Consider the following 14,351-nt stretch of genomic DNA (forward strand, 5'->3'; position numbering starts at 1 on the left):
TCACTTAGCTCTATTTATTTCAATTCAGTTCAACCAAATAAAGCTGAGAAGACCAGTACCTTAATATAGCTGGAAAATTTTAAAAGTAAATAAATAAAGGGATAAATTTCTTCGTAGTTTAGGATATGATGTTATACTCAATACTACGAGTAATTATGATCCTTATTTGCTTAGGTTTCCTAAACAAACTAGGTTTGAAGCCTGTGCGATTCACGGATTTGTCAATTTCCTACATCTTATCTTGTTATATCATTATCTATACATAACTGTTTTTATAAATTATGCCTATAATGAAAAATAAAATAGATCCCTATTCAAAGTAGAACATAAATATTTTTCTAATTAATGTACAACGTCAAACTGAAGCCTCAACATCATCAAACTGAAACCTCAACATCACAACACATTAATAAAAGTAATAATACAAATGCTACTCATAAGATTCAAGAGTAATCTAGGTAGACTCAAATAACAGAATTGTACAATAAGGAATGACAAAAGCCTAAGATATACGAAGTGTAATGGAGTTTCTTTTGAGACCCTCCCCCATCCATACAGTCCAAATCAATCCTAATATGGTTGTCATTGGCAACAAAGCATACACGTGCCCAATATATATACTTCCTCCGTCTTTTAATACTCGCAACGTTTGTTAATTTCACGCATGCCAATGCACAACTTTGATCATTTATATCATAAATTCTCTTTATGCAAAAATTATAAAAAATTGATATTTTGAAAATACACATTGAGACGAATCTAACAAGATCCCACATGACTATGTTTTATCTTATATAAAAAACACTACGAATAGTGAAAGTAGATTATATGAATAGTGGCAAAAGTCCAAACGTTACAAGTATTAAAAGACGGAGGAAGTATAAAACAAGGAGGAGGTAATAGTAGCATAAATGTTTGTTGAAATCTCCTTTCTTTATCATATTCATGAGATAATAAAATATATGTATACGTTGAAATCTACCTCTTATAGTATTATCACTAGTGTGTAGTCCGGGCGATGCCCCGGTTACTACTTTGAATAATTAAAATTCGAATTTCAACTCAATATTTGACTAAGATACATGTAGACCATAAAAGTGAAAAGATTCATAAAGTTCATCAACTACACATGTACATTACCTACACCACGCAAAGTAATTTTCCTAATGTTTTAATTGTTTGATTCACGATTTTCCTAATATTGTAACTGTTATTTTTATTCTAATATAGTCCATACGAAATAAGAAGTAACATACAAATTTAGCTGTTTTAGAATTCATGTTAACATGTATTATAAATTAACGTGCATGGATAAACAACAATTAGTGGTTGGTTAAGATGGTAATGAGAGTTATTCTCCAAACTTGAGGTCTTGTGTTTGAACCTTATTGTATTGATTTTTGGTTGTCAATAACATCACATAACCTTGGTGAGTGGCACTGGCGGATCTAGTGTGTAGGGAAGTGACCCCACTTGGCCAAAAAAATTACATAATTTTAGTTAATTTTAAACTAATTTGTATTAAAAAGTACCTAGTTAATTTTTCAGTAATTTTGTATTAGTGACCCCACTTGGTACAATTTCTGGATTCGCCACTGGTGAGTGGATGATGTGTCGTAAGCAGGAGAGTTCTATGTGACACATAAACATTTTTCGCAACGCCTTTTAATATATTAGTATAGATATTGAGTGGTTTGTTGAAATCTACCTCTTATCATATTAAGTGTTTTGAAGATATCATTTAACTCCGACGAAAATTTTATCATCAGTTTCTAAGATACGGCAGGACTCTGCGACAGGATTATAATATTATTTATCTATTAGTTAATTAAACGTGATGACGTGTAAATCCATGTGGATCTCCGAAATCTCTTGAAAAAAATTCCCCCTTATTTTATTTTTTTGACAGTTTGATATTACTAATATGTACTGTATTAATGTTTTACAACTTTCTTTAAAAAAAAAATGATTTACAACTATAAATATAAATCATATGATTAATGGAAGAAATAAAACCCTTATTCCCACTTTTAAGCTGTAACAAAATTTTAGCCCATGCGATGCACGAATTTTATTAAATTGTTAAGTTAAAATAAAACTCCTATACTCCGTATATACTAACTGCTATATTTTAGATATTATATTAGATTAGTTTTTGATTTTGGATTAAATTTTATTTAGATTTTTTTTTTTAATTATTAGAGTGTTTGACTTCGGATGAAGTTGTATATGCGTAATATTAGTAAATAATTAATAAAAACAGATACATGACACCTAATTATTTATCCACGTGGCACTCGACTTTTTTTTTATTCAAAAATAATTTTGAAATCTTATTTTTCAATGTCGAAACCATTAGATTTGGATGAATTTTATGTTTTAGATTAGTGTTTTATTTTGGATGAATTTTATTTTAGATTTATTTTTTAATTATTGGAGTGTTTGATTTTGTTTGGAGTTGTATATATTAATAATTAATTAATTAAAATATCTACGTGAAACCTAATTAATTATGTATTTGATACTTGATTTTTTTAATTCTAAAATAAATTAGAAATCTTATTTTTTATTGGCTGAAATCCATAGCAATTTTAGGTGGCACTCTAATATTTCAACAAATATGTCTCCTATATATATATATATTAGATCATATTAGATTTTTTTTGTGAGTCCAAGCCGCTTCGTTCTTTTTCAGTGTCAGAGAAGAGAAGAAGAGGTGTGATTTAATTTTTATCCTTTTTAATACTTTTCCGTCCTCTCTCTTACCCTTTTCTCCTCTCCGGTCGTCCTTTCCAATTCCGGTCGGGAAGGAAGATGCCTCGCGCTTCATCGAAAAAAACGGGGCAATCAAATTCTACCGCCGTCAACGCCTCCGGTGATCTCTTTCGTTCCGGTATTTTTTTTTTCTTTTGTATTTGTCAGAGCTCCATATTATTGATTTTTATTGATTTTGTCAGAGCTCCATATTATTGGTTTTTATTGGTTTTAGTCGTACTTTTTTTCCCGGATATTGATGAATTATTAATGTTGCATCAATGGACTGGTTTCTATTCAGTTTATAAAATTGATTTGCAGTAGCTTAAGTTATGAATTAATGCACAAGTTTATGATAAATTAAAGATTAAGAACAATGGGATATTGCAAGTATCATTGTGATGTTATTTCTGGATTAACTATGAGATCTTGCGATCAAAACTCTGAGCTTTAACTTGTTGAATTTAGGTTATAATGAATTTAGGTTATAATGTTATTTATTAATTGCACTTGCTTATGTGCAGCTTCAAATAAGGCTAGTTCAAAGGAGTTGGAAAGAATTGATCACTTGTTCTATACATATGCTAATAGATCGTCGGGTTTGATTGAGTAAGTGTTCTCCAATTTTTGTTTTTACAATAATACTTTGTGGTTTGATCTACTCTGATAATTGTTTCTTGCTTTCGGGATAATTTGTAAGACTGTATGTGCTTGTGCCTGTATTATGATCACTACTAATATTTTGAGTTGCACTTAGTGATTGTAAAATCTATATGAAATGAAGTGAGGAGGATTAGCATCTTGCAAAGTTTTATGTCATTGATCCACAGGAATGTAATGAGTTTCCTGTTGTCATATTTACACTTCCTTCTTACGTAGGGTGGTTTTTTGGTAAATTTGGTTGGCATAGTCAATTTTGAATGTATGGCTGCGTTTTGAAGCATTTCCTTGGAGATGTTGCTTGCGCGACCTAAAACCCTATTAATGTTTTTCTATGTAGAGATGAGTTTGTTTCATTAAATCTCATTAACATTCTTTGCACTAGTAAACCTTGTATCTAGACAGCCCATTACAATCCGCAAGGTATATATTCAAACAATTAGGGGGGAAGGGGAATGCCTAGTTACACTGGCTTCAAAAGTACGTCATCTAGCTTTCTTTGCTAAACTGTCCGCCAATTGGTTGCGATCCCTTCTCATGTAGCTGATTCTAAGCTCTTGGAAACACTATGTGGGGACTCCCTACATTGGTAAAAAAGATCAAAATACATGCCAGTGTCAATATTTTCTCTCTGGAGCAGCTGAGTTGCCTTTTAGCAATCTGCGAATATAATGATTTTTTCATAGCTTTTCCTCTTAGCACTCTTCATCCCTTCCATTATGCTTGTTAGCTCCGCATGAAGAGCATTGAGGATTTGAGGATGTAGGTTTGCCTTTGGAAGCTGAAAATCCAGGTTCCCAGGTAGTCACGAATAACTCCTGCAACACTGGCTGTGCACACAGGATTAACAAGGATGCATCAACATACACATGGACTAACTCTTGATTAAGGGCGCAAATGGGGTGACCGAGGTATGATGGGTTGGCGGGATTGGGCTGGCTAGTCATGGAGGCGTGAAATTCCCCACCTAAATTTCTTGCTTTGTTTATGAGAGAAAGGGCCAAAGGGGGTCTTGGTGGGATATCGTCATATTATTCCTGTTTTTCCAGATTTCAAAGCAAAGGAAAGGAAATAGCAGGTTCCACGATAAACCCCAACTCTCATGATGAACTGAATGTTTAACTGGACCAAAGATTTGACATCCCCCTCCCTTAGGTAAGGAGCTGTTTAGAGGGCATCCCACACTCCCTTAGCTATGTGGAAATCATGAATAACATTGATAGAATCCTCTACGGCTCTACCTGATGTATGCAGCTAGGGCAGAAAGGATGGTCCACTATACCATGGAGAAGCTTTTGGTGGGGATCCTATCTCACCATAGAAGCCACAAGAAGAAGGCATATTTTGGGAGGGGGTGGGTCTTTGTTTTCCATAGCCAACAGGATTATAAACGGAGAGATGGGAGTGTCATGGTCAGACGCTTTTGGTTCAGGCAGGCTGTGGATTCTGTGAATACGTGTGGGAAGAGAGAAGGAAAGATGATCGAAATTCCAAGTACTCTCCACTATACTGGTTCTAAGCGTCTTGACTTCCTCTACGGAAGAAAGAGGCCCCTGGTCAAAGCTACAGAGAGTCCCACTACTCATCCGATGTTCTCTCTATTTCCGCATTCCACATACTATAGAAGCTAAAAACTTCCACCCATGGTCAATACATTGAATCTATTCTGGTGGCTTTAGCAGAATTATTCTCTAGACTACCTATACACAAAGAAGCTTGGAAGTGGCTTTAGCAGAATTATTCTCTAGACTACCTATACACAAAGAAGCTTGGAACTGCTTCAAATTAGTGTGCATCTTATGTATGAACTTGTGATCATATGTGGAAATGTTGTACTACTGTACAAATAAAAGTAATAGCCTCTTGAAATTTGCCTCTGCAGTCCCTTGAGAATTTTTTCTGTCCATTTTTCTTCTGGCTGATAGCCTTGCACCATTGCATGTTACCATTTCAAACAACTGTAAACCTTTTTGTTGAGATTTTTCTGTTTGAAAGTTCACTTTCTTGTGTCCCCAAACACTCCCAAGTTATTCTTGTCTTTTTTTCCATGTTTTTCTTAAGTAAATTAATGAGTATGTTCTTCATACGTAATTTGTTAATTTGTAACAGTCCGGAAGGTATAGAGACATTATGTTCGGACATGGAAGTCGATCATACAGATGTCAGAGTACTCATGCTTGCATGGTAAGGATTGCAACTGCAATCAAATTTTTCGGTCACTCAAATCTCTATAGTGGAACTTTAGGTTTGTCTTGTATATTAATTGTTTGGTTGCTCTTTGTGTCAGGAAAATGAGTGCTGAGAAACAAGGTTACTTCACTCTGGTAAGCAAGATTGTTATTTTATGACATATCTTGGGTGTAATTCTTTGAAACTCATTGTTTTTAAGCCATTAGAATATTAGACCCGAGCCCCTTTAGTGGTTCCTTCTTCTATCTCAACCAAAAACAAACTACTTGCAATTGATTAGATTGGATGAGGCAATCATGTTAATATGAAACAGAACACCATCTTTCCGCATCTCATTGCATGTTACACATCTAGTCATATGTTATGCGCTCGTTAACGTTGAAATCAATGTATTCTACAGGAGGAGTGGCGGAAAGGTCTTAAGGCTCTGAGGGTTGATACAATTGTAAAATTAAAGAAGGCACTCCCTGAGCTCGAGAAAGAGGTACGTTTATCTCAGATTCTCCTCTCACACTGACCTCCATGGAAGAGAGGGAGAGGCAGTGAAGTGAGATTTTGTGATTGTTTTGTGGGCATATTCTCACACTTTTCCTTCATCAAAAGGTTAGAAGGACATCAAATTTTGTGGACTTCTATCAATATGCATTTTGTTATTGTCTTACAGGTATATTGACTTTCATGTCCTTTTCTTGCCTATTTGATGTGGAAGTTGAAGATCTAGTGTTTTTTCCAACTCTATGGCCATTGTTTTTGTTTTGCAGAGGAGAAACAGAAGAGCATAGATATTGAAAGCATCTGTCAATTGTTGGATCTTGTATTAGGATCCCAATTCCGAGCCCAAGTTGACTACTTTATTGAGTATTTGAAAGTAAGCAGTTGAATATGCTTTTATCATGTGGTTTTTAATATTATGTAAATGCTGCTTTGACAATGCTTGCTCAATGACATAAAATAAGACAATGGTTGCTGCATTTGCCAAGTTATTATGCTTTCTTCATACGGAGTTTATCTGGAATACGTTATACCGAAAATAATGACTTGACAATAATTTTAAGAAAGAACCAATGGATCCAGATCCTCATTTTTTAGTATTGATTGTTGATTAAATGAGGAAAAAAATAGGATAAAGTTCTTGATTGTGTGTGCTCTTCAGGATCAGACTGATTACAAGGTCATAAACATGGACCAGTGGATGGGATTTTACCGGTTCTGCAATGAGGTACGCTGATGTTTTGTCCTGCATTTGAGTCCAATTAATCCTTCTTCCTGGTCAGCCTTGAGTTGGTTTTTGTTGTAGATTGGGGCATTATGTTTTCTCATTTTTATTTGTTCCAATTGACCCTTGATCTAAAATGTGATAATTTTGTGCTTCTTCAATAAGTAAGAAGTGTACAAGTGAGTCATTTTGATTAGTTCATATAAATCAAAGTCTAGGATAACTGAATAATTTTAATTTCATTTGAAATGGATCACCGATTCCTTGCCACATAGCTTCTGATACAATATCAAATGCCTCATGTAAGAAATTCATGACGTCTATGTGATGATTATGCTTCAGTCAAAGAGGGATTCCAATATGCATGATGATGTCTTTTGAATGCATTACACTTCATGATATATGGAGAGAAGTGAGTCACAAACTCTCAATCTAAATGCTGTATTGGCTTTATCTATTAAACACAGTACAGGAATATTCGTCATGTCTTCAGAAGGAACATCACTTCTGCCCAGTTTACCTGCATTTCACAGGTTGCTCTATCCTTGGGGTTTTAAGTTTTTACTGCACCGTGGTTCTTTTCCTTATTGTAGAATATAGATTTACAATCTAGTTTATAGAAACTCTCGGGGCGGTTCTGGGGCGGCGCTGTGTGAGCGACGGAGCAGGGCCACAAAATTTAAATCTGTCATATAGTGTAATTAGTTTCCTAAATATATACAAAAACTACACTGGAGTATTGGTTAAGGTGTTGTGATGATATGTTGAAGGTCCTAGGTTCAAATCCCCTAACAAATAATTTACTTTTTTGAGTTTTACATTTATTGGTGTGTTGTGGATCTCTCATATCTTGTAGCTAGTTTTGGTTTATGTATTGAATTTCTTGCATACTCGTTACGGATGATGTTGAAAAATATGGGTCTGATTAAATATTTGCTGCACCTTTTATGTGCATTTGTTGTGGAAATATTCTGGTACATGAGGGTCTTATGTTTTCTGATTTTATGTGACAGATAAGTTTCCCAGACTTCAGCAACTATGATCCAGACCTAGCTTGGCCTTTGATCCTGGACAACTTTGTTGATTGGATGAAAGCAAAGCAAAGCTAAATCAATCAGCAAATATCCCTGCTGTCGGAATAACTGCTATATCCTTTCATGGAGATATACATGACTAATTCATCCCGACAGAAGCATGATAGTGGGATTGGGGGTTTACTTGTAAAAGTGTTCATTGTCATACTTATATGTGGAATTGCAGGATTTCTATATGGTTCCCATTTTTAGATCACAGCAATAGATATTTGGAGTTTAATATGGCAACCAACTTATGAGAAGTTGTTTAGATCATCTATAGTGCTTTACTTCCTTAATACTAGTTATTTGTTACAAACTCATTGTTAATATTGATGATGTTATTCTTCCTTAAAAGGAGTTGTGCTGGTCTGTTTGGATTGTATACTACTTTGCATGTGGTGAAATTTCTATCATGCATATTCTGATTTCAACTCAAGTGAGGATCTTGATCATCTTTAAGGCAGCTTGTTCTCTTTTGATTGAAGTGATTCTTTTGCTTGTTGTCTTGTTGGTTTTTTGCTTTCTTATTCTTACTCTTGTATCATTGTATTTGTATGTAGCTTAATCAGAATTATGTCCATCCTCCTAATCTGAATACTCTGTATCATTTTTCTGGACTCTTTGAGCAATAGCTATGAGTGTTTTAAGAATATCTTTACACTGTTACGAAATTAAAGATATTGATGGTTGAAGATGTTTATTGACAAATGTTCACAGCTAAAACATGAAGATCAATAAGAAATGGAGGAGTAATTTAGGGGGGAAAAGTGTGATGTATAGTATGATTTTTTTGAAATAAAGTTTAGTGGATACAGAGGTAGAATCAACGGATTTTTCATGAAATACCCCCGAATTATGGCGTAATTCACCAAATGCCCCTCGACTTTCAGAAATTCACCAAATGCCCCTCACAAATGACTTAATACCCAAAATACCCTTACTAATGACGCGCCGTTAGTCCTCCGTTAGCCTAATTTTTAAATTCACCAAATACCCCTATTTTATTACTTATTTCATATAATACCCCTATTCTGAAACTTAATTCACCAAATACACATAACTTAAAATTACCCATTTTGATGCTCAGCGGCTAGTTTTATGTTTGAAAATTAGCCGTTGCTTATTGTTTGCTTATAAAAACCCCTTTTCTGACTATTTATTGTAGTTTTTCTATTGTTTTGTTAATTTCATATCATTTTTGTCATGAGTTTTCTTTCAAAATCATCATCCACACCCATGAATCCACATATGTAAGAGTCCCAAACAATTTCTAATATTATGGGAGGAAATTTCCATCCGAGGCTCCGATACAACACTCAGTAAGTTTCAATTATGATCCAATAAGTTCAGGCCTCATCCAGTAAAGACAATGCACTTTAGCTGAGCAAAAGGCCAAAAAACCCCATTTTCAAAGGGATCTTATGTAAGTGAAGCTGAAGTAATTCAATCTAAAGCTAACACCTTAATTTTCTTATTGTCCGAATGGTAAAGAAACTAAGAAATCAAGTTCAATAACACATACATTTTTATCACAACCTCGATTTCAACTTGGATTCATGATGTGAAAATCTTGAGTTTGGAGGCAAATCTTTGTGCCAAGATTCATGTTTTTTCACTGGTTCATGAGCTTTGGAACATACTTTAGTTTCATTTTTTTTCTTGTTCCCTCAAATCCAAAAATAGACATTTGTCCATAAATCTGACCATGTCAATAGGACCTAGCTCAAAAGAAAAGTGGGAAAACCTTTATGCCTCGACTGTAAGGTTGAGAGAAAGTTAGGAGATTGAAGAAAGATGTTTAGAGGCAGTAGAGACAGGAGACAAAAGGGAGTTAACGTTAAATATGTGGCATGGAAGCAATAGAAGCCAAGGTAGCTGGAACATATGCGTTAGAATAAAATTAATAAGAGCTTTATTTTTAATCTGTTTGCATATGTTAAAGATATTTCCCATATTGAAAAAGGAATACCTTCCGATTGCGTGGTAAATATAATTAATTGGTCACATAAAGAATAAGGTACAAAAGAAGTAGCTATTTTCTTGAAGAGTTGCGACGTTTTGAGGTGTTTTTAGGAGTGTTTTCTGTTTTAGTGTTGTACCGGAGCTTCAGATTGAGTGTTGTATCAGATATTCGGATGTCAAAGTTTCTCCCATGATAACAAAATTTATTTGGGACTCTTACATATGTGGACTCATTGGGTGTGGATGATGATTTTGAAAGAAAACTCATGACAAAAATGATATGAAATTAACAAAATAATAGGAAAACTACAATAAACAGTCAGAAAAAGAGTATTTATAAGCAAACAATAAGCAACGGCTAATTTTCAAACACAAAACTAGCCGTTGAGCATCAAAATGAGTAATTTTAAGTTATTGGTATTTGGTGAATTAAGTTTCTGAATAAGGGTATTTGGTGAAATAAGTATTAAAATAGGGGTATTTGGTGAATTTGAAAATTAGGTTAACGGAGGACTAACGGCGCATCATTAGTAAGGGTATTTTGGGTATTAAGTCATTTGTGAGGGGCATTTGGTGAATTACTGAAAGTCGAGGGGCATTTGGTGAATTACGCCAAAATTCGGGGGTATTTCATGAAAAATCCGTAGAATCAACTAGTCAAATTCATTAATATAATCAAATAAAAACAACAATTAATGAAAATTGATAACATCCAATATCAAACTTCTAATTGTCAAACATGATTAATGTTGAGGACTATACCATTAAAATTGTATACTAAGAGCATCTTTAATGGTAAGCTAGTTTGACAATTAGCTTGTTAAGCCACATAAGATTTCAAACTATTTTATTGTCTAGCTAATTTATGCTCCAATGGCTAGCAAATAGCTTGTTATTTAAATTGGTCTTACTTGTTCCACTTGTCAATTATTTATTTGGCAAATTTTGGAGCTAGTTGTCAAGCAAATTAGTTTGTTTAAGCTAATTTGCTTGGCCAAGCTAATTTATTATCTTCACTCCAATGGTCTAGCTATTAGCTTGAAACTTTTATAAATTTCAAGCTAGTCCCTAGCTACAACCATTGGAGATGCTCTAAGGGCAAAAGAGTAACTTCAGTTGTTATATTAATGGTTAAATGGTAAATTCATGTAATAAATTGAGTCTGGCCCACGATAAGTAACATTTATGTTTGACTTGTGAGTACCAAACTATGTTGTTTGGAATCAAATAAAAATGAAACCATGTTACCAAACTATGTTATTTGGTATTACATGAGAAAATATAACTACTTTTCTTATACTAAACTATGTGGTTTGGACTAAATAAAAATGCAGAATATTAGTATACCATTTCAAAGATATACCCAGTATAGATTAAGACTTCGTCACCTTTGTTTCTCAATTCTTCTTAGAATTTATCACCTCTCTAAATTGCGGACACTCTAACTTGGGACTAAAGATGGCTGTGGGCCGGGTCGGGTCGTGCTTCGTGCCGAGCCCACGGGTCGTGGGCCTAACCGTGCCGGGCCTACGCCAGGCCCACGTTGTTTCCCCCGCCGGGCCAAAAATTTAAAAATTAGGCCCAGGTCCGACCCAAGCCCACGTGCTTTCGTGCCGTGCCGGGCCAGACCGTCGTGCCTAAGGCAAATTTAACTAAATTTAACGTGCTTTGTCGTGCCGGGTCGAGTCGTGCCGTGCTTTTCCCAACAAAATAACGCCCAGGCCCGGCCCACGACTTCGTGCCCGTGTCGGGCCGTGCTTTTTGCGTGCTCGTGCCGGCCGTGCTTTTTTCGTCCCGGGTCACGGAGGTGAAAACTATCGTTGAGATTGAGTTTTCACAAATCTCTATTCTCCAAGTCCAGGAAGGAATTATCATTCTCATTCTATAATCCGCACGATATGGCTTTTTTATTTTATTCCCTCGTTAGATGAGCAGATGGGACCCTTGTTCCACCAATTTCTCATCAATTCAAGATCCTTGTCTAATTATCACTTTAACTTGCTTTTCTCGAGAGGGAAAATTATCACTTTAACTTAATACTAAGAAATATTATGCCACCAACTTACAAGATTAACAAAGAAAATATGATCAACGGTAAAACTAGAAAAACTTAAAACTTGAATTTGTACAAATACAAGCAACCTTACCTTGAAATGAAAACTGAGTAATACTAATCAGTAATAAGTAATGTAGGACAAGACAGATTTTGTAATATGATAATATCAAATTATGAATGTGGTGTGACTGATTTTGTTATGGTTTCCGAAGGGGATGATGATAAAGAAGTATTAGAATTTGATGATGTTGTGATAACTTGTTTTTTGTGGTCTTCTTTTCTCCTTTGCTGGATTCTGGTGGTCGTTACAGTCTCAGGAATGACACAATTGCATAAAATTCCTGCATTGCATTGCATTGATTTTATTTAAATTAATTATTTTTAACAAATATGAATATGATTAATATGCATAATTAAGAATTAAAATTACCTATTCGAGCGAGGCGATTGACCCAACTTGGGATGTGATTCCCAGTAAGCTTGACGGAAGCATGATTACAGAAATGGTTGCAATTCTTAGTAATTAAGTTATAAGCATTCCCTTTATACTCCAATGCAAGTTCTTCCATAAGTTTCCTGACATCATCTGCTCCAAACTCTGTCCACCCTAACAATATCGCCTTCCTAAATATAAATCCATCGCATTTCTTGGGTTCCCCCTCGAAAATCCCAGTCGAGGGATACTCGTGAGCTCCAAATGCATACTCAACTCCGTGAACTAACAACAATGTAAAATCAAATCAATTAGAATTACTTACTACCTCCGTTTCAAAAAGATCTTTACAGTACTATTTGCACGGACTCAAATGCAATATTTAACTACTAATAATATTCCATTTCGTATGTGAAAAAATTATAAAAATTTGATATACATCCCGGAACCAATCTAACAATATCTTACATGTAACGTTTTGATGTATATAATTGTGAGAATTTACGGTCAAAGTTTTTATACTTTGGACACATTTTCCAAAGCGTAAAAAACTTTCTGAAACGGAGGTAGTATTAATTAAACAGGGATCGATATAATTAATAATAATAATACCTTGTACGCCAGAGTGGTAGACCCCAAGTCCGAGCCAATAAGCGTAACCATTGAAAGGAGTTATATCGTAGACATTGAGATAAACAGGGATTGAACCTGAACCAGAACCAGAACCAGAACCAGCAACATCAACACTAGTATTCTTCCTACACAACATCATCATCATCAACATCAGACGACTACAATTACAAACATTCCAGATCTAATCTATTACTTTAAACATTACATATTAACCTCCTTAATTTCTTCTTTCATGGTTGCACCCAGAAAGTTTTTTTTTTTATCTAAAATTCTATCATGGCACACTTTTCTTTGGGTTTTGGTTTTTGGGGGTTTAAGTTTTTATTGGATCTCTCGTTTTTTTAGTTATACTAAATGCATCTCTCTACAGCTAGAAGACACATGGAGGAAGAGCCGGAGGGTTGGTTACAGCTTTTTAATTGTCTTGATCTTCTTTTTGTTTAAACTTTTAAATTTTAAAATATTCAGTTCATCAGACAAAAGTAACTTACACTCATAATGGTCCCTAGTGGTAGACTGGTAGTGGGGGATACTAATACGGAGTATTCTATATACAAGATTAAGAAACACTGGTTACTACTTACTAATATAGTAATAGTATAATATTCTATAGATCACAAATTCTTATTTACAATGGGTGTATAATAAATATTGTACACCGGAGTAAAGTTAACTCAAAATGCTTAAAAGTTAAGCTTATATATGTAAATGTTATCTGTTTTTCAGATAATAACTTTTTACTTAAGTTAGCTAAAACTATTCTGAAATTCATGATTTTATTTTGTTAGATCTTTAGACAAAGCTCAAATTACATTTTCAAATAAGACTCTTTAGAAGGTATTTTAAAGTAAGAAGTATACTTCTTTTTGCTTGAACAAAAAAGAGTGCGAGATAGATATTAGAAGAATTAATTAGTTCTAAGATACATTTACAATGAGATAAAATTTTAACTTGATAGACATACTTTTGGCAAAGATATAAAAATAAGTTTGAGATAAAGATATAGTTTTAAGTTATAAGGTCAATATGTAATACAACTAAAACAATTTTTATTTGAATTTTTTTGACGGGAATTCAAAAGAAAATTTTAATTAAAAAATAAATCATACTTTAGGATAAGATATATTTCGTATTTAAGAGTATAAGATAAAGTGCGTATAGAGAGACAAAATTTAATCATCATGAAATTTAAATCTCAATTAACATGTATAAAATCCCGTGCATCGCACGGGCATAAATCTAGTACTAATATAATCCGACAAAAATCAAAGTGACCAGAAAACATAACGATGGTGTGGGTCGAGCAGGCCCGAAGCCTGACACGAAAAAAGCATAGCCCGACACGGGCACTAAGTCTGAGGCGTGGGCCGG

The 14,351-nt window shown here is 34.3% G+C and overlaps 2 protein-coding genes and 1 long non-coding RNA gene across 3 annotated transcripts; 2 read left to right on the plus strand and 1 right to left on the minus strand.

Annotated features, from left to right (window-relative positions):
* The first annotated feature begins 2,664 nt into the window (after positions 1-2,664).
* Positions 2,665-8,278, plus strand: LOC110805225 (uncharacterized). The gene is made up of 9 exons (XM_022010835.2): positions 2,665-2,893; positions 3,279-3,363; positions 5,524-5,598; positions 5,702-5,738; positions 6,005-6,088; positions 6,208-6,268; positions 6,366-6,472; positions 6,758-6,823; positions 7,834-8,278. The coding sequence occupies exons 1-9, from the start codon at positions 2,815-2,817 to the stop codon at positions 7,927-7,929; spliced, it is 690 nt and encodes a 229-aa protein (XP_021866527.1). The 5' UTR covers positions 2,665-2,814; the 3' UTR covers positions 7,930-8,278.
* Positions 3,374-5,285, plus strand: LOC130472411 (uncharacterized). The gene is made up of 2 exons (XR_008932600.1): positions 3,374-4,569; positions 4,669-5,285. It is a non-coding gene; the product is annotated as an uncharacterized lncRNA (long non-coding RNA).
* A 3,663-nt stretch (positions 8,279-11,941) lies between the features above and the next one.
* Positions 11,942-13,402, minus strand: LOC110805219 (deSI-like protein At4g17486). Its single transcript, XM_022010827.2, has 3 exons — positions 12,960-13,402; positions 12,345-12,632; positions 11,942-12,255 (listed from the first exon to the last, which is right to left on the minus strand). Exons 1-3 carry the CDS (start codon positions 13,129-13,131, stop codon positions 12,086-12,088), a joined length of 630 nt encoding a protein of 209 aa, XP_021866519.1. The 5' UTR covers positions 13,132-13,402; the 3' UTR covers positions 11,942-12,085.
* Positions 13,403-14,351: the final 949 nt, after the last annotated feature.

Source organism: Spinacia oleracea, chromosome 4, assembly GCF_020520425.1.
Source record: "Spinacia oleracea cultivar Varoflay chromosome 4, BTI_SOV_V1, whole genome shotgun sequence".
Lineage (NCBI taxonomy): Eukaryota > Viridiplantae > Streptophyta > Magnoliopsida > Caryophyllales > Amaranthaceae > Spinacia > Spinacia oleracea.